Source organism: Clavelina lepadiformis, chromosome 2 (genome assembly GCF_947623445.1).
Source record: "Clavelina lepadiformis chromosome 2, kaClaLepa1.1, whole genome shotgun sequence".
NCBI lineage: Eukaryota > Metazoa > Chordata > Ascidiacea > Aplousobranchia > Clavelinidae > Clavelina > Clavelina lepadiformis.
In genome coordinates this window covers 1,217,438-1,238,320 of record NC_135241.1, presented here as the reverse complement: position 1 = coordinate 1,238,320, position 20,883 = coordinate 1,217,438, and the positions used below count along the sequence as shown (strand labels likewise).

General features: G+C 35.9%; 2 protein-coding genes and 1 long non-coding RNA gene across 4 annotated transcripts; 2 read left to right on the top strand and 1 right to left on the bottom strand.

Annotated features, from left to right (window-relative positions):
* The first annotated feature begins 1,173 nt into the window (after window positions 1–1,173).
* Window positions 1,174–10,346, top strand: LOC143445572 (uncharacterized). Its single transcript, XM_076944769.1, has 10 exons — window positions 1,174–1,335; window positions 1,524–1,647; window positions 1,762–2,381; window positions 3,776–3,894; window positions 4,200–4,259; window positions 4,618–4,997; window positions 5,200–5,452; window positions 5,625–5,744; window positions 6,976–7,989; window positions 8,090–10,346. Exons 2-10 carry the CDS (start codon window positions 1,528–1,530, stop codon window positions 8,134–8,136), a joined length of 2,733 nt encoding a protein of 910 aa, XP_076800884.1. The 5' UTR covers window positions 1,174–1,335; window positions 1,524–1,527; the 3' UTR covers window positions 8,137–10,346.
* Window positions 10,347–10,899: 553 nt separating this feature from the next.
* Window positions 10,900–13,169, top strand: LOC143445571 (uncharacterized). 2 transcript variants are annotated; one of them, XR_013113836.1, is made up of 3 exons: window positions 10,900–11,368; window positions 11,439–11,613; window positions 11,935–13,169. It is a non-coding gene; the product is annotated as an uncharacterized LOC143445571 (long non-coding RNA). The 2 variants fall into 2 exon arrangements; XR_013113837.1 differs by having other exon boundaries at window positions 11,439–11,782.
* Window positions 13,170–13,239: 70 nt separating this feature from the next.
* Window positions 13,240–20,484, bottom strand: LOC143445570 (protein rogdi homolog). Its single transcript, XM_076944768.1, has 7 exons — window positions 20,339–20,484; window positions 18,492–18,625; window positions 17,846–17,984; window positions 17,554–17,748; window positions 16,471–16,661; window positions 16,054–16,180; window positions 13,240–14,128 (listed from the first exon to the last, which is right to left on the bottom strand). The coding sequence occupies exons 1-7, from the start codon at window positions 20,372–20,374 to the stop codon at window positions 14,096–14,098; spliced, it is 855 nt and encodes a 284-aa protein (XP_076800883.1). The 5' UTR covers window positions 20,375–20,484; the 3' UTR covers window positions 13,240–14,095.
* Window positions 20,485–20,883: the final 399 nt, after the last annotated feature.

Genomic DNA, 20,883 nt, shown 5'->3' with positions numbered 1-20,883 from the left:
CGTAACATTACGCCACATGTTGAAAATTGAAATAGGCTATATCTTCTTGTAAAGCTTTTGTTAAGAGAACTTCGAACAGAAATATTAGTGATACAGGAGCACACGTGTTCTTTTGTTCGTCACCAAATTAGTACATTATCGCATATCAATTTAATGTTGACGTAATGACCATACATATAGCCTACTGGGTGCGGTGAAGCATAACCTCTTATCACGTGCACACATATCTGTGATTCTATTTTTAAACAACCATATCTTGCTGAGAGAAATTAACGATTCTTCATGTCCAACTTCCATAAACCAAAAAGCATGCTATTTAATAACCATAATTACCTTTGCATAAATTGCCTTCTCATGTCGGTAAGTTTAATTGTACTCCACTCAAAATTCTCATTTGTAATTTAGGTTTTTGCTTAACACCCCTACGTGTAAACAAATGAATTTTAAAATGGACACGTGAAATTATTTTTTCGATATATGAGTATAACATTTGCATGATCATTTGTCAAGAACGCAAACATTTCTATAAAGAAAACAACCAAAAAAACAAGAAAGTTTTTCGTCGTAAATGCAACCCGCACAAAATAATTAATTTGACTGAAGGTCAGTCAAGCAAGACGAATCCGAGTCATGTCGCCGAATTCTTTTTTCCATTCTTTTCGTTTCGATTCTTGCACTTCGAAGTTGCAGCTGCAGGTTGGGTTTGGTTGGTGCCTAATTAATTACAGACTGGATTCAAGTAGAGATTTGTCGCCGTCAGATTTTACGATTCTTTAACATAAATTGAAAGAAAGGAGGACAAATTAAACAAACCTAAAAGCCACTAGTGAGAAGTCTTTGCTTGTATCCAGCCTCAAAACAAAAAACAAATTAATAGACTAGACTTGAGAGGCGACTCGCCTAAAGGATTTCCACACATCTATAGACTGTATATTTGTGAATTTAGGATTTTAATTGCTAAGATTTAGTTGTTCGAAAATTACTTTGCAGAACGGTTGGCTTGGATTGGTCCAGTTTAAGCTAAACTCATAGCAATACTCAGTCTTTTTGTTAGCCTAGACTGGCCCACATCTATTGTAAAAAACAGGAAAGTTTTCAATCAGGTTAACAATGAAGGTTATGAAACTTTATGGTATAGAGAAGTTGTAAAACATATATTGATACACGGGTAACCTGTGACAAATATTTGCAGGTTGGATTTTGTGGCTAGAAAGGCGATTTTGATTGGTATCTAAGGCAATAAATTACAATTAGGCAGTTATTGATTGCTATTTTGCAAACCAGACAGATGGACTATTGTACAAAAAGTATGAAATAATTTTTGTCATTTTTCAAGTAAGTAATTAATCAATTTCATCTTAATTTTCTAGCTAGGCCTACTTATCTCAGTTTGTGATGTGATAAAATCGATGTGTGTAAACAATTAAAACATAAATGCTGAAATGCTTTTTTTTAAACTAGGAAAGCATATTATGATGGTTCTGCTGGGCATATTGAAATGAAATCCTTTTTATTCATTTTAGACCAATGTCCTTAGGAGAGGGTTTAGAAGTGTCTTATTATTCTGCCGTATTGGCTGAAGCATTAAAGAAAGGAGATGGAACAAAATTTACTGAAATTTATGATTTGATTCCAAGTAAAGAAGAGGTGAAAAGATTAGTATATATGCCATACTTTTGTACTTATTTTGGAGTTTATGTTTTAAAATAAATTTTGTGGTTAGATTTTCCTTGAAAAATGTTTAATTTTTTGGTTTTATAGGCTGAAGCGGCAAAACCAAAAGCTGTAATATATTCGGAACTACCACTGCAGACACTTCGGAGTAAGATTGCGTGGTTAGAGTCACACGGAGTGAAGCCGTTGCGGCTATCTGACGAGAAAAAGACAGAAACAAAAGTGATGCACAGTAGCTCCTCATATGATCGCAAAGCAAAGAACGTTAAATCCTTGGAAGAGAGGAACTTGTTTAAAGAAATGAGTGACACAAGATATCCATGTGATGACTTCAATTTGGTTGAATTGCACGATGGGGTTGAAAACAGAAAGCCTTTGTGGGAAAACATGAAGTTTATGGATGATGATGAATCCGATGAAAATGAAACACGAAAAAGTGATTCACCAAAAACCTCACACTCCGAAACTTTCCAGTCCTCACAAAGTGTTACGTCCCGAAATAACATAACACACAGTTCTCATGAGAGACAGGAAGATTGTCGTATTGATATCGGGGAAAGTGTTTCTGACCCAATTAAGTTTGATCTTGATAAACCTGTGTATTACACTGATGATCATCGAAGGAGACTGTACCAGTCTTCACTGAATGAAAAGATGCCCAAATTGCAGCAATCTGGCAGATCCATTGAGATGGGCAGCCTCCCTGGGTCTGTTTTTCTATTTCAATTATTTTGACTAGGGGTAGATCGACTGGGAAAAATATGTTATTCAGAAAGTATATATATATGCTAGATTAAAAAAATTAAATTTATCACCTGCTAAGTTGTGCGAAAATCATGTGAACTGGGAATTGTTAGCCTCGGGCCTTGTTTCTAAACCATTTCAGGTGACAGACTGTTTTCTTGCTAGCACAAGTTTTTGTAGTCGTAAATTTCACAAATTTCTTTTAGTTTACAGAGCTGTGATCCAACACTTTAAAGTAAAACATGCACTGTAGCCTGACTTGATTATACAGTATATTTGAATAGATGATAGTCATTTACTTCAGCCAAAGTAAATTGAAGCTTTAAGTGTGTAGGTTATAACATAAAAAAATTCATTTGACCATGATGGGCCAGTATGCAGTATAATTAAAATCAACTATCGTTAAAATGAAAGGTTATATGATATACATAGTATGCGCAAAAGCTAGGGTGCCTAACCAAGCAATTGATGCTTATAAATGAGTCGGAAAGTCTGAGCATAGCTCTATGTCAAAATAGGTTTGTACTTTGTAGGATCAAGGATTCATCTAGGCCTTTTCCTGGACTAAACTGAGCCCACAGATTCAAAGATTGGAATTTTGGGGTTAGGCATGGCTGGTCTAGGATGAGTGTCCGCTTTTATACCTGCAGTGCATAATTTTATAATAAGCTGTTTTGGTCTAATTCGTTCTTGTCGATCAAGTGCAAGGTCATGACTTCATTAAGTTTTTGCTTTAGCCAACACATGGCATCGTAATGAAAGTGATATACCACCCAATAGCTCAGTGATAAGAAGAATTTCGCTGACCATGACTTGTCTTGTGTTGCTTTTACTGATGTCGTATTTCAATGTTATAAGTCTTTATGCGCATAAAATCAGTGTTGTCCAGTTCAAAAAAATCTTTTGACGTCTAAATTAAGTTGCAGTTCTCTGGGAAACGTTCAGCAGCTTTCTTGTTAAGGTATATAGGTTATAGTGTAGTGATCTTATTTAAACCAGATCAAGAGCAATTAAAAGATGGACTATTAATAAATATATAAACATAAGCTCTGCATTTTTATTTGCTTGCAGAAGAAGATCTAGCTTAAAACAAGGAGATTTGTTGAACTTTTTGGGTCTGTTACATACTCGGTCTATCCCTAATAAAAACAATTGTGTTTTTTGTAAAGCCGTGTTTAATCCACTGTATTGCATACATATATGTTGTATATATTTATATATGATTACCCCCCATATATGTATAAATTTATTAGTTTAAATGTCTTGCGAATAACATGGGCTACATAGCACTGACAGAGCAGGTAATTTGTGTATACATGGATTGGCTGAAATCAGGTAACAATGTGTTTTTTGACAGACCCAACAGTTGCATTATGAAAATTGACTCAACATGGCCAATGGGTGTTGAAGATGAAAGTGACAATGCACTTGAGCCCAACAAAAAAGTTAAGAAGAAGAAAAAGAAGAAATCTAAAGGTTTCTGAACTTATGCTGTTGTTGTTTTTCGGTTTCGCTTTTTTGATAACCTGTAGGTTACATAGAGGTCACTATAATTTTCTTCACAAAAGTCATGAAAACCCAAACTGATGATGATTTTGATATTTTACAATGATCTTTTAATTTGACGTTGGAAAATAGTATATTAATTAATTGCGATACTGTAGTGGCAATGCGTTTGCTTAATAATTTGGCATCTTTTCGCGTGTGTTCATTAGAGCGAAGAATTTATGTAAGTTACGCGTATTGATATTTTGTATGGTTTAAGCTTTTTCTTTAAATAGGCTCAGTTGCTGAGAATGAACAGGAGAAGGTGGTGTCAGGGCTTGATAATAAGAAAGAGGGTAAGTAACTTTTTGATATTGCGTGTGGTGATCTATATTCTTTATGCATGGGAACTTTATTTTGAGTTTTGAATAGAAACTTCAAAGTAGAACTGTGATTTTATTCTGTTACAAATGCTTGTAATTACCTCAACGGTTGCAACTAAATTGGATTTTCATTTAAAAAAAGCTTTAGCCTAGCAACAGCACTGTATCACCCTGTGAAGTCGACAGTTTGAAGATTTGTTCGTAAACTACACATCATCTTGCAGTAGCATGATGAGCTTTTTTCTGACATTCAGTTTTTCTCTAATGTGTGCTAAGAAGAATGAACATCCTTCGACTTTGCCACGCTTCAGTTATCTTCCTTTGATTTCAGATACTGCCATCACAGAGAACTCCGATGAGAAGATGAGTAAATCTTCACGGAATCATCGGCGTAAGAAACTTCGAGAGCTGAAAGCAAACACCTCAGAGCAGCAGACATTTGAGGAAGCGGACACCAATAGTAAGTCCATCATTGATGAGAAAAAGGTTATCAATTCTGGGTGTCCGGATCAGCCAAAAAAGAAACGCACAATCAAGCAATTCAAAGAGGAGCAGCAGTCCAAGATGACTGGCCAACAGAGAAACAAAGAATTCCCACATACTCTAGAAGAAGCCACCAACTTTAGTGAATTGAACGGAAAGAACTATGGATCTTTAGGACCAACACAGCTCAGCAAATCGCAACAACGCAAGCAGAAAGAACAGGAATTGGTATGTTGTTAGCATGTTCAACACTTGTTATATTTTGATTTATGTTGTATATATACAATATGCATCCTTACCTTAATTTTAGCAAAAAAGACATGCATTTGTATACTTTTTGCTTTTGTACGTGAAACATCGATTTCATTTTCTGCATAATTTATTTGGTAAAAGTCTACTTCTAGCTTCAACTGTCCAATTCTTGTCACAGAGAGAAGTTTTGAATGACGAAACCATGAATAAAATACTGCAGGAGTGCGGTGACACGGCAGATATTTCGACGGAAAATAAAAAGAAATCAAAAGAACAAAGGCAGCCATTGCTGAAAGTTGATAAAAAGAAAAGCAAGAAACAAAAGAAGGGAGAAAAGAAAAAGTTTTTCGAGCAGAGAGTCTCCCAGGAATCAGATAAGGAAGAAAGATCATTGTCTCTTCCCAACGAAGAGCTTCCAGTCCCTGCTGAAGGTGAGATAACGTTACACAAATAACATAATAACAAGTAGATGTAACGGTAGGAGTGCACATGTTACAAATCCTTACCATTGCCAGCGAGAGAGTGCAATTTGAAGTACAAAGTCACTTGAAATTCAGCATAAATAATTGCCTGTTTTTATGTGTCTTTGTAATCACTACTTAGGTGAAAGTCAGGAGACCGGAACCATTGGTAACGATGAAGATCATTATCACACCATTCAACGAAGAAGAAAAAATGGAGGCAAAGGCTCTCTCAGTGGGAGTTGTTCGCCTCTGGGCTCAGGTATGCAAATCATGTTTTCATTGAAGAATAAATGCACGGACAGTAGAACAGTAGACAGTTAACAACGACTTAAAACAAGGCCCGGTATATCTTCTGTGGCAGTGTACAGCATTCTGTTTCACTAACGCGACCAATCTAGTATCCAGGCTACGACTGCATAAAAGTTGTCACAAAACTACTAAATCAACCCCCACCTAAAACGATCATCTGTGTATTATTACATTACAATCCACTAATGGATAGCAATTGTTACGTCATAGCTAGTTGATTGCAGCTGCATTGTGAGCACTTCTTCTGCCATTATTTGCGCGTGCGCACACAGCTTAGCCCATGGTATGTGCAATGTGTATACTGTAAATAGATCTACTGTGAAAACTTCTTATTTATGAGCACTTTTCATGGTAAAGACAATGATAATATGTATTTCCGTTAATTCTTTTTATAATGGCGTCACATAAAACCGAGTTAAAATAACTTTCCATCAAGAAAAGTATTGCACTTATTACGTAAAGTGAAATATCAACTGTTGTATAGGGCAAGTATTTATGAAAGTCTTGTTTAGCCAAAGTAGTTGTAAGTGATGTATTGCTTATCACATTTATTTGGTCTGTAGTGTAACAACGTAAAATACGTGTTGATGAGCTATTATGGGATGAATGTGTATTTTTCTAATAAACAATAGGATCACCAAAACGCATGTTATAATAAGCATAGGGGTCATTGCCAAAAAAATCCAGGCAGTTCGAATCTGAAGATTTTCCAGTCTGTTCGAGGATAAAGATTACAATGTAATGCTAGTGGTGATTTAAACCAAAAATACAGACAATGCAAGCTTTTTCCAGGCAGTGCGTGCACTACAAGCAACAATGCCTATGATCCTTAAAGAATTTCTTACAATTGTGATGTTGTGCTCAGGTGTTAAATCTACCAACATGACCACCCCACTTACACAAACATTTAACTTCCCGTTGATGGTTGACTTACTGGTACTCTATTTTTCGAAAACCTCACGGTTCCTAATACTTCGCTTCTTCTGTTTTCTTATTAATGTTATCTTATTAATTAATTGCCACGAATTAACCACTCATTTACCTGATAAACCACCTGCCTTCAAACGAGTTCTTGAAATAGTTTACTTATTTACACATTTCGTTCTTTGCCAGTAATTTTGATCAGGCTAACTGATCATGATTTTGTCAGCACACCTTGCGATATTTTTTGTTTTCTTCAGGTACAAGAAAACGACGATACAGTGATCCCTCCCCCACATTTAGTAGCAGTCAGGCTCAAGACTCTGGTCGCAATCACCCACTTTCACCACAACCCATACAAAACCGTCCGCAATTTGTGGGACACGAAGATATCTATGATAGAGAGAGTGACATCCAGTGGCCAACCCTTCCGACGCTGCCAGATGCAGGAAGTTGCGGCAATGTCTTGAATAGTCGAACTGCCTCGTATGCGAGCAAGTTAAAGGGCAATCTAGACAGCACTGGATGCAGTTTAGCAAGTAGCAGTGAAGATGGCTCTTCCACTTCTTCGTCATCTTCAAACAATTGTGCTCCTTGTTCCACAGAGGCGATGAGTCCGACCAGTGATCACCATGGTGATATCCTCTCAAATGTGTCGCAGATCCTTGGCGCAGCCCATTTCTTTGCAACAAAAAACCAGCAACCGTTGCCGTTGGTTCAACCAATGCCATCAGGTGTTAAGCCAGGGCCACCATCACAGCGTGAACAATCCACTACTGCAGCAATGTTCGACAAGAACAAAGACAAAAAGCATACACAAGAAACACCTACCACAAAGCCAGCAATTAATGACTCTAGTGTAAAAATTGAGACCAAAGTTGATATCGGTTCCCATGAGGATGGGTTAATTAAAGACAACACGAATCATTCAACTGTTGTTGAAGTTGAACACAGAGTCATGCTTGAATTAAAAAATGAATGGGGTCTTGACTTTTTCAGTGTCGAGGAGGAAAGATCAAGCACAGAATATTCATTTGAATATGAAGAAGACATTGTGCTAAGCAAAGAGAATGAAAAGCAATTGACTTTCGGCGACGATAAATTTATCCTGAAGAAAATAGATGAACCATTAACATCCACTGACACATTTAAAGCTGTCAATGCTGTTGAATTAATGTTTCCTCCGGTTGAAATGAGACTAAAAGAAACCTTAACGAAATGGAATGATCCCGGTTTATTTGACTTAAACAAGGCTGCAATCATCCTCAAAAATGGTAGGAATTTTTCTTCAATACATCTTGGTTTGTAAATTACACGCGAACTTGTCAACGTTTGAATGTGGCTAAAAGTAAATTCTGCTTTTTTGTTTTTCAGAATGGCAATTGGCAGTCAAGCAAGGCGTCCACTATGAAAACATTTAACTTTGTGCATTGTGACTTAAATTACCCCTCATTGAACTGTGTCTATGCTACCGCACCATTAGGTTTTACCACAATTAAGCTCTATATCGTACTAAGTGTTATCAACAGAAATGTGCTGTGTAGATAACAAGACAATCTGCAAAAACGTTTTTGCTATGCAAAAAGAAATTTAAAATTTCACCGCCCTTCAGCCAGGCATCCAGATTAATTATTATGTCCTGTTCAAGGTTAGCATCAATTTTGTGGTGTGTTACAATGGTTAGTTATGCTCGACTTAGTTACAGATATAATTACCTGCATCTGCTGTGATGTGATTGGACAACTACCGGTAGTCTATTGAGTAATGTTCATTCTTAATATTAATATCTCCAATATTATTCAATTGATTGGAGATCTAATACCCACATATGTTAATATAGAACTGTGATTATCCTTTAAGCTATCTCATCCAGCACAGTTTCCTTTATTGAATGTCTCTCTGTGTAAATGCTTTGAGCACTCATCCATGTTCGTACATGCTAAGTTTTATTCTTGTTATGTTTTGCAACTAAATTTCAATGTAAACGGAAGGTAACCAACCTTGTTGCAATTTGTTAATCGCACATTTGTCAAATTTGAAAGCTATTGGTGGGTATCAATATAATCATCGTATGATGTTGATGTTCTTTATAAATCTCGATTAGTTTTATGAAAAACGAATCGGAGATAATGGCCAACCTCACATCTGTGATTGCTGATGTATTTGCCACTTATTTTGGATTTAAGATGTGTTGGGTTTAAAAAATGTTGTGATTATTTATTATTATTGTGTTTTTCTTGTTTCTATGCTTTAATTTCTGCTGATTATGAGGGAAATGAGTTGATTTGAAAACTGCTCGTTCAATGTAAGAACCTTGTGGTAAAATTACCCCAACTCCTTTACAATAATTATAAACCTGTCTCCTGTAACTTCCTGTGAGCGATTTCATCCGCAACCATATTTGCTATAGAGTACGCAGATATATCTTTTGAGCTTGTTTTAATACATATTATGATGATTAAAACTTTGTGTTTACGTATTTTCATAATTTTGTGACTTCTGAGTTTGTACCAAATTTCCTTGCATTTATTACAAGTTAAATTGTTACTTCATATTTTTCCACCCCGCTTATGATAGATACTGAAATTTTATTTGTAACTAGTGGGATTTTCTTTATTGCGTGCTTCTTTATCTTATCTCACTTTGCATTTGCTGCTTCTGTTGGAAAGAAATTCTTGAAAGTAATCCACATGATTTGATTCCTTTTGTTTGAAACTTGACTACGTCTGGCTGCTGTGACTGTATTTTGATCTTTGTGGTTGGAGAACCCTTGGAAATGATTGAGCTTTTCATTTTTATTCTGATGCTTCCGGTCTAGTAGAATGTGAAAAATTTTTGCTTACTGTAAAATTCATTGCGGGAGTGGTCATGTATTATGCATGTCCTTAAAAAGACGCTTTCTTTCTGTGCTTAAAGAGCTGTGTACAATTATGAATTAGCATGAATATTTGTATTGCTGCATTTTGTTTTTCGAAGGTTTACCCTTCATAGGATTATGATAGAGCGCGACTCTGTTTCCATGCGCAGAAATGTTTTAGTTTTGCTGTTACAAGTGATTTTGGGTTTCGAAGGGGTGCAGAAGCCATCAATTAGCTAATGAAATTTTCTGTTTTTCTTTGCTTTTCATGGCCATTTTATGCTGTTGCGATATTAGTGATTCCAAGATGGGAACTTGTAAAATTATATTTTATTTGGTGTTAGAAGTTGCAAGTTGTTACTTTTGCACCATTCAAAACGCTCTATCAAGCGATAATTCTGCCCTGGAAATTTTATATGACAATTAAAATTTTTGTGGTGCTTTAAAGCTTTTGCTGTCTCACAGTTAGAGTAACTGCGACCACAATATGCTACTTTCTCTCACATATGTCATCGATCTGTGTACTTTTTCTTGCAACAATATGATGACTCTCTTGAAATTTTCTGTTCTTACTCATTTCAACTGACATGCAATTTATTCTTGGCAAACCACCATTCTGCTTGGGCTTCATTAGCTTCTGTTTTAGGCTACATTTGGCATTTTCACTCAATTGCTTTTCGGATATGTAGTTGGTTAACCTCAATACGCTTTTAAAACTACAGTTGTGCCATGGTATGCTTAAATAAACTATAATGGGCTGACGTGTTTGATGTACTCCGGTGTGATGTCATGTCAGCGGTTTTTTGGAAGTTGACAGATATTATTTTTGGGAAGATGTTTTCAGTAATGTTGCGTATATTGTAACCAGCGAGGTTTTCGAGGCAAGGCAGTGAAAAATAATTTACGGCTTAAGCGCATTCTAGTATAGTGTTGAATGTGGATTACTTGGCAGAGCAGAATGAAGTGTGAACCTTTATCTTCAGAAACCCCGGTAGCTCATTCGGCACCGCTTAAACTACTGTACCAAAAGAATTGCATCTGTTGGCGATGCAAAGCAGCAACCAACCAGTAAATGCTTATCTCGGTTGTTCCATACGATACCAATATCGCGCTCACTGCACTTTCTGTACCTGTCTATTATGCAATTACAGTATTGGACTGGGTACTAAAATCCTCGCATTAAGAAAGATTGATGTAATGATTTAGTTCGCCTGGCAACTTATTTGCTTGGTTTTATATAACAATCGCCACTGTTGTGTAGCGTTCGCTATCCTGACCGTAACTTAGCGACAAGTCAGCTCGTTATTTTGCTGCAAAAACATGCAAAGTTCGGCGAAAGTAGGCCACACAGCCCGTTGTTAAAGATAGGTGGTTAGGTAAGAACGGGTGTGCAAAAAGTTCATTCTAGCTATTTAAAGTTTTACTGGTGTTAGATTTAGGTAATTATGTTATAACATTTAAGTTAAGTTAACCAGAAACTGTGAAAAATAGCTTCGAGCGTGTACCATTTTTTCTGATGAAATGGTGGCAGCCAAAAATTCGCTGTGTTCTTCATTTTTAACAGACGCGGACGCCCTTTATAGAAGCTCCTTTTGCATCAAGATAGGCTGTGCTTGGTCACATGTTTTCTGTCAAAAAACAACTTCAGGTTAGCCTCGGTTCTCAATTGGGGACCATGCAGGCTTAGGGACAGAAACAGCCCAGTCTGTGAACTTGCAGAGTATGGTGGTCTGAGCACACCAGGGATTGTTTGCCGAAGATGTATAGCACACCATCAACGACATATCTGTTTTTCGGTAGGGGAAGAGCAATCTAAATTCTAAAAAAAGAGAACGCTCTAGGTGTAATTTCTTTTTGCTTTTTTAGTATAAAAGGCCACACTTTTTCTACCAATATATACCATGAATACCGGACATGTTTTGACCCCAAGTTGAAGTGTTCACTGGCTGCTTCCTTGCACACCGGAATTTTACGTCTTCATCTCCGAAATCTCGACGAAAACTTCCATATTCTTCAGTCGGGGCCAACAGCTGAACAACATGTAATAAGGCCTAATGTATTTTTTGTTATAGGCCTAGGCCAGTAGGCTAGTTAAACCACTTTCACCTTTAATAAATAAAATGGAAAAGTAGCAACAAGAACACACAATTATTATGTTATTACTTTGTTTGGTATTTCGTCGTGGACACATTTGATATAATCAAAATAAGGTAAGGTAATCATTTAATCATTTATAGGCTATACACTGTCAGACTGCACTGAGTGCTCATATAGTGCATTAGCATTCAGATCTATTTCAGTAGGATCCATTAAATTGCATTTATGTTCAATCAATCATTCATTTTTTTTTCGGAAATTCAAGAGAATTTACTGGTCTCGGAAATTGTATTGCTACAATTGCCAAACGTGATGGTGTTCGGGGGCTCTATCAAGGTTTCCTCGTCTCCATCCAAGGTATCATTGTGTACCGTGCCGCCTACTTTGGAACATACGATACCGTAAAACGCATGCTGCCAGATCCTAAGAATACTCCCATCATTGTCAGTTTTTTAATTGCCGAGTGTGTCACCGGTGGCTCTGGTCTTCTTACTTATCCATTTGACACTGTCGGAAAACATATCATGATGCAGTCTGGTGGGAAAAAAGAAGACCGTATGTGCAACGGTGCTGTTGATTGCTGGAAAAATTTACCAGGGACAGGGCAGTAGAGCCTATCGTAGTCTTTAACGGTAGAGCGGTAGTCTTTAACGGTGCCTTTTGTGCTATATTAAGAGGCACTGGTGGTGTTTTTGCGTTGATTATGTATGATGTGTTAAAAGAACATGTATTCCGGGTAATTTGTCGCCAAATACCAGCAACACTATGCAGTTTAATCTTGGATCTTTTAGTTGGTATTAGATTATGGCGATTTTAATAGTGAAATGTAATAAGTTATATAATTGGCATTTTAAGAAGCGGTTGTATGTTCTCCAGTTAGATAAAATGTAATATTTAGAAAGCTGTATTATCCTCGTTTAATCATGTCATTGAAATATTGAATTCCTAAACCGACATATTTGACACAGTATGAGTGTATTCAAGTAGCGTCACATTTTAGAGTGTATGAACTTAGATGGTACTTGTGGTAAAGAACCTCGGTGACGTAGAATATGTTACATTTTAATTATTATTGTAAAATACTATGTATAAGTAGCATGATGCAAGTAACATGTCTTTCGCTGATTGGCTCATATATAGGATATAAAAACTTAGGCTTGGTTCAAACCACTCTCTTTTTCCTTCTCGCTAATTCATCATTCATTCAAGTGTTAGCTCTATTCAGATAAAAAATTGATATGAAATTGTTTCTGATGTGACTACGACTATATTTTGGACTATATATGAATTTGGACTTTATGAACGCTGTGCTGACTTAAAGAAGCAATCAGAGATAGCTATAAACAACGGAGTCAAAGATTAAATAGTCAAGGAGTTCTAAAAGAAAGACTAAAGCCTTTGGCTTTAGGCCAACCTAAAACAATCAACATCGCCATCCCCATAAGATTTACCTCCATTTCTATTTTACATTCTTATCACTGTGATATCAAGAATGCAAGAGTAACTTTGTTTATTGGTTATTTCTATTCATTGCTGCAATAGTTACATGCTACAGCTTTCAAAAAGAGCATTAACACATGTGATTTATGTTTATTACATAAATTGATTAGAGCGAATTTCAGTGGATTCTAAGTAATGTTAAAAATACACTAATACTGAAAAAATAATCTGTCTAAATATGAACACAAGGATGCAGTAAGAGAATTCAAAACACACTAAAATAGACATTTCATTTCATACAAATTTGCTAATTGATGAACATTTGACACAGATGCAAATAGAGCTACGAACTAGTATATAGCGACATGCCAAATTAAAAAAGATTGGGATTTGTGAAAACATGATTTTTTAAGGTTTGAATATCCGTGAGAATCGAATTTGCCAAGTTTGCTCAACTTGTTACATTGTTGGTGAATGGCGAATTCTGTTTTTCATTTATCCGATTATCCAAGATCATTTGATGTAATTGTATTGATGGTCAAACATGCAAACTTAAATGTTTCACTGTTGGTTTCTTATCTTTTGCAAAGAAAACGATTCGATCAGTCAAAATATAAAAAATTGCTGATATTCATGAGTAATATCCAGATTTGTGTTCGATATGGCACAGCTCTATAAGCTATAGCATAACGTACAGTAGATAAAATGATTTACAGTACTTGCTTTATATAGGCATAGCAAAATAAAATCACAAAAAACACCATCAATAAGCAATCACAACGTCTCACAGCAGGTTGCGACAAGTTTTAAGGAGGGTGCGTTATAAAACAAATGTTGATATTGCAACAAAATACTGGAACCTAACCACAGAGGTAAAATTTATATAAATTGATAAAACAAAGATAAACAATGTGTAACAGTTATGACTACAATGCTACTGGTTACACTGAGATTAGAAATATGCTTCGTGCAGTGATGGTTTGCTTCTAACAATATAAAGGCCAGGACAGCTTCATAAACTGCAAATTAAACCAAGTGTTTTAGCAAACTTCACAGTGTCTAGATTTATCACTTAATTTAAAAACATAATATCACCAACTGCGAATTTATATTCTTCAAATGATAAGGGACCCCTTTCAAGTTGTTGTCTAAATGGCAGTATTTCTTTGGTCGTCTATAGTTAACAATGGGAATTGTTGACCCGCTATTTCCTTTGTAAATTGCAAAAGTTTTCAGCATCGATTGTAAAAATTGCACCCAAGTAAGTAGCATGTGACATTTTTTACACAATAAATAAAAACATATTTTGCCTTGTTCTTATTTTACAGCGGTTTGAACCCTACGTGCTGGGCTTGTTCAGTATGACGTCTGGATACGTGGTCAGCGAAGCATGTGACGTAAAATGCGTAAGATTTTGCGTGGTGTCTGCGAATCAAGTTGTTAAAGTAATTCAGTTTATATTTACTGCCAGTTTATCGTTTTAAACTTTGCTTGAAACGCAAGGCAAAATTAAATGTGCAACGCGCCGCAGATACCACGCAAACTTTCACGCATGGGCGCACTGGCCAATTGGGATGCCGAGAATTTTCCCTCTGGCGACCCGGTATTTGCGGCCCCGCGTTTACGATTGTTGCTCGTTCTATTTTCTTTGTTCTTTTTACGCTAAAACATATTAGAGTTGACAAATATAAGCATATTCCGATCACTGGGTATTACGCTTGAAATGTTGATTCTTATCTTTTCCCACAGAGCAAATTTTTTACGTTAAACGTTTTTTGCATCTTGATCACTGCGTCTAATAAGGTTTTATTTGTTGCCAAGTTACAAAGCACAGATCCCAACCCACTGAGTGATATTACGTACGTGACAGATTAGGCTATTGTAGGTTCTGGGTTGGCTGCCGTATATAGACTATACACTATATGCAGCTCTTCCAAGCATTGGGCCATGACCTCCTGACCGAACCTAATTTTTTGGGGTCAAGGTTTGGTCCTCTGTAGGTCACGAAGCCCTCAACCAAGAACCAGCAGGCAGACTACGTTGTCACGAAGTCTGTTCAAGGTCCCCTGTTGCCCACGACGTCTGTAATCATAAAACCACATTGTAGTGTCGTCAATTAATGACGTGATTTTGACAAGTCCAAAGTACGATTTGTGTCACGTGACATTCAAAACCTCTTCGTGTTAAAGAATTTTGCCGAAATTCTCCTAGAATTCGAAATTCCACGAACCTAACTGTAAGATAAAATCTTGCAGGGTCAACCCCGATTCAAATTGTCTACTTAATTTTCATTTGATCCTGGTCATCATCAATTTTATGAATGCAATATCCGAAAATAGCATACATTGACATCTGATAACCGTGTAGGTCGGAAACAAAGTTGATCAAGTTGTATTTTGTGAAATTTGCTGAGCATTTCCTGAAACATTCATCACATATTCAACTGACGAAACAAAATTTTATCATCTTTATCAACGTATTTTAGAACACAATGCAGTAAAATTGCACAATGAAGCCGTTTCGGCAAGTTTCAATTTCGAACAAGCGCAACACGGGGAATCATTGCTGTCAAAGGACACACTTCAAAAATTCGTGGCCCAGTCTGACCCTGATTTAACGTCACATGTTACACAGAGTCACTGACCACGTAACGTGACCTCATGTTGAACAAAACCAATGCGCAGGATTCAAAGCGCGATTAAACAAAACCCAGGTAAACTTTTTTAAATATATTATCTTAACTATGTAAAGAAATTCATTTCATTTAAAAAAAAAAATCAAAGTTGGTCGACATCTTTCCTTGTTAAGTATGATATAGGCCAAGGGCAATCGGAAAAACTACTTCCACACAAAACAAGATGGCAGTCGCAAATCGAAAAGGATCTGTTACAAACCTTACTGTTACATAATACAACAAAATAATACTTTTTTTACTTCTACAAACCTTGTCTTTAAGACTCTGACATTGCACCAGTGCACTAGAGGCAGTCTGGAGCAAATTAGTTAAAACCGGTATGACGCATTCAGCTTTATTGGCAGTTGAAACTTCATATCTTGCACCGGAATACTCCCTACATATCAAACAAATTGAACTATAACCATTAAAGACATGATGCAACAAAAAGCGGTAGATTTTTACAACATTCCAGGATTAACTTTAATTTTTTATTTCTTAGAACCGCTATTAAAGGCATGTGTTAAGCCCTTTTCCCACTATTTCGAAGAAAAGTAAGTCTCTCTTTCACATTCTGAATAGTGGGTAAAATGCTCAACTGTTAAAGACATGTAACAATAATCAATAGTAACAGCCCTTCAACTAAAAGATTTAAAGAGAATTAAGAATCTTGCAATCCAAACATACATTATTGAGCCGACGTCATGAAATAGCGCTCTACCAGCGACAGGGTTATGGTTCAACTTTCCTCCTTTGTTTGCATTTAGAGATGCGTTTAAGTGCGCTTGCTGCACTGTGTAGTGCGTCACTACCAGTCGATCCTCTATCACATAAGAATTCATCAGCGTATCTCCTGGTAGTGGCGGAGCAAACATTTTCTGCAAAATTATTTGAAATGTGTTATTGGTGATCTAAGAGGTTTGTGTGGGTTTGGCAAACCCGCTGTTAATTTTGTTGGTGTTTTGATGATCTCATTAATTTTGAAAGTTAAAGTTTGGGCTGATGAATTGCTAGGGTGGCAGTCTGCCAGTACTTGCTTCAAATTCATCTACGCTCGTTATATTCAACTTAATACATTTTTTATAGTTGGATTCATCCCCGCTGTTAAATTCTGATGGTGGATTGGCTGTAACATTTAAATAAGGACAATTGTTGTCAAGAAACGGAATTCTTTTACTTGGTGTTTGAATAATCATATAATTATAATAACCATATTTAAATAAATGTATAATAATAATTATATTTTTATCTGCAACATAAATGCAGTGGAAGCTTAAGTTTATTACAGAAGCAAACATATCATCATCTAACTCCAAGTTTTAGAAGCTGCACAGATGCCAGCGAATTGCCTCTTAGAGTTCATGTAAACAACTAATGATGACTTTAAGGCCTTTAACTTGAAATATTTTTGTGGTCCCCAGAGCATAATAGCTCCCAATATCTTGAAATCATTCATTATAACTTGATAAATATAATAATTTACTTAGTTATTTGCAACTTTGTTAGAAAACCTTTCCAAGAGATTAAAATCTATACAAAAAATTACAAAACAAAAATGCAGATTTATTGATCGCTAAAAGACTTCCATATAGTGCAGTTTTCGTGCACATTTCCCACCGATATTAGCAAGTTTACTCAAAGTAATTTAATCAATCCCTTTAACTTTGAGTTAGCGAACTGCCATTGAAATTTTCAGCCATTTGTGTATGCGTTAGCTAAATTGAGTACACAGAAGAATTAACCATTGAAGGTTTCAATAAATCCACTTACAGTAAAACCACTTCCAATTAATGATGACAAGGAGAGTTGGCATGGCAACATGAGGCGAGACTGACATCGAGTCAAATGTTTTATGATCGAGTCCAAGGTGCTGACCACAGCATCAGGCGTGCAGGGGGCGTGGCAATGCTTCATGGTTTCAAGAACGCGGCTCACTTCACGAATGTGATTGTACGAATCTTGAATCTAAAATTAAGCATCTATTAATTATATCAGAGCATGATTTTCAGATAAAAGCAAATGAATTTAAACACCGAATAGAAATTTGCAAAAGTTAGCCGACTTGTTGTAGTTTCCATTGTTTGTCACTCCGGAATGACGCTTTGATAGTTGCAACTGTTTTATTTGGTTTGATAAACATTTCCATGGAACATAGAGTGTCTTGATGTAGCAGTGCATTTCCCCGTAACGCTTCAACAGTGCTGAGAAAATAATACACAAATGTCAAATAAGAAACATATTGCGGACCTTTTCATCCTGCCATTGTTTAAGTCAGAATTATAATTATTAGATTATATTAATTACATTAGACAAAATTAGAAGTGATATATAAATATTGAAAATCAAACATTTCCTTACCTAATAAATTAAACATGTTTGATAATTACAAATTAATCAATTATTATTTTATATCATTTGTTGCGTCTAATACTACTGTAGAAGAATCTTTATCCTCAGACTGAGGAAAGTTTTTGCACCACTAAAACTCAGTAACAATTCTTAATCACTTAAGTTTTAGTTACCAAGCTTATCTTCGCACATTTCCGATGAAAAAAAAGGTAATAGAAAAAGAAATTATGATGTAATAATTCCACAATGCTAGATCATGTTATGGGAGTGCAAAAGTAAATTATAATACATAGCCTTAACATAACTTGACAAATCAAAGATAAATCGTTGTTATCATTTAGGCTAGGGCTTGGTTATACCTGGTTGAAGAAGTGCATGACAGCTTGAACTTGTTTGATGCTTTATTTAATGCAAATTTCAAACATGTGTTGATGAGATTGTCCAAATAAAACATGACAACTGGAACTTCATGCTTTAAAAGCCACAATAACTCCTGCAAAAACCACGCCTTACAGGTTAAAATACATAACACCGTGTAACACGATTTTTGTTCCCGGGTTCTAATTGATATTTCCTGATCTCTCTCACCTAGAAACTTCCAAAAATCAATATAGTTCATTCCAAACATTGATTTTGTGGTTAGGAGAGTAATTTTTTGAATTTGCTGGTATGTGCATTATTGTGCATGGTTATACTGATTTACCCTACAGGAAATGGATATTTACCAAACTGTCTTTGATCGCTGTAAGTCCATTTTTAATCACTTGGCATCGACTAAGAAGTTATATTCTATCAATGTATTTACTAAATATTCTGACGCGTTCGTCGTAGGCTATCGATTGCTTTTCCGCAAAGCAAATTACAGCCAACTTTTGGCTATTTTTCTGTCTGGCAAAGGGTTAATTCTGAGTTTGCATAATAACAGGTAACGAATTAGAATTTTTGTTATTAAAATCAAATCACAAAGCACAGGCATTTGGTACATGGGAATTTGCACATAAATGTATTTACTGTATCCGAATCAATACCATCATTAAATGTTAAATGCAAAACTAAATAAATATTTCAGGCTAAAACAGTTCAAGTATAAAATCAGTTAAAAATGGGATGTTTTGCGGGATTTTCTTTTGTACTCTACATCACTTTCCCGCATCAAGGCCCTGACATAATCTCCCATCATGCTTTCATTATATTGCCCTTGGTATCTCCTTTCAAAATCTTTTATGTCTTGATGGAATCGCTCCCCTTGTTCTTCTGAATAAGCTCCCATATTGTCTTTAAACTCGTCCAAGTGAGCATCAAGCATATGTACTTTCATGGACATTCTGCACCCCATGTTTCCATACGACTTTACCTAATTGGCAACGAGTTCGGCATAGTTATCTTCCTTGTTATTGCCCAAGAACCCATTCACCACATCTGCAAAGCTATCCCAAGCCTTCTTTTCAACATCATTAAGCATTTGGATAAAATCATTCGACTTGAGAATCTTTTTAATTTGTGGGCCAATAAATAAACCAGCTTTTACTTTAGCTTCTGATAGTTCAGGAAACAAGTTCTTGAGAAACTGGAATGCGTCACCACCTTTATCCAATGCTTTCACAAATTGCTTTATAAGCCCAAGTTTTATGTGAAGGGGAGGCATAAGCACTTTGTTTGGGTTAATCAACCGAGTTTGCTTTACGTTTTTCTCTCCAACAACAAATTCGTTTCGTTTTGGCCATATTTGCTTTTTGTAGTGTTCTGTGGTAGCCCTACTATCCCAAAGGCAAAGGTGGCAAGGATACTTGGTGAACCCCCCTTCCATACCCATCAAAAACGCTACCATTTTAAAGTCCCCAATTACTTCCCAGTTATATTGATCGTACTTTAAAACATTCAACAAAGTCTTAACATTCTCATAGTTTTCTTTCAGGTGGACTGAATGAGCAAATATTGCAGAGTATATTAACATTTAAAAGTGATTAACATCCATCTTGGATGCTCTTTAGCCATATCTTTGATATCTTTTCTCAAAAATATTGCGATTTTAGAATTTTAGTCTCTAAACCACAAAAACAAAGTTTATATGAAATAAAGTTGATTTTCGACACTTACTGGTCCTAAGCAATAGGGAAAAATCGATTAGAACCTGGGAACAAAAAAATTTTTTTTTTTTGTTACATTGTGTAATGAATGCTTAACTGAATAGACACATTCTACGAACCTGCTCTTGTCTGCCGTCATTATTTTTTCTTCCCATCTTTGTTCTATTTGGAAAGAACTGTTCAGCAAAAAATTCTAGCAATGATTTGGTTTTACCAAACTCCAAAACTTATCACTAAAATGATAAAGATGAGATCGAAATTACAAAATCCCCGTAACCGTTACCTCATGAAACTTTTATTTTACCGTTTCAATTACAAAAAAAAATTTCAGATGCAATAAACGCACTTGTTTTAGCTTAAGCAATAAGTATTTTGTTATTTCATAAAGACTGGCTTACGATTTAGCTTAGTACGTTTTAATTTCGTGTTAAGGATGTCAATTTTAATCGTAGTGACGCAACCCACGTTTGTTATGGTTATTTGTGATGAAACCATAAACTCATACTGACGTCATTCATCAGCTGACTATGTCAAAAGATGAACATTCCTTGCTTCAGCAAGAATAGTTGTAAGCAAATTGCCTTAGCACCTAATCCTAAACTATGCCGACGGAACAGTGACGATCCGCGAAGGGGACGGTAAAAGAAACCAGCTTTCAAAGTTT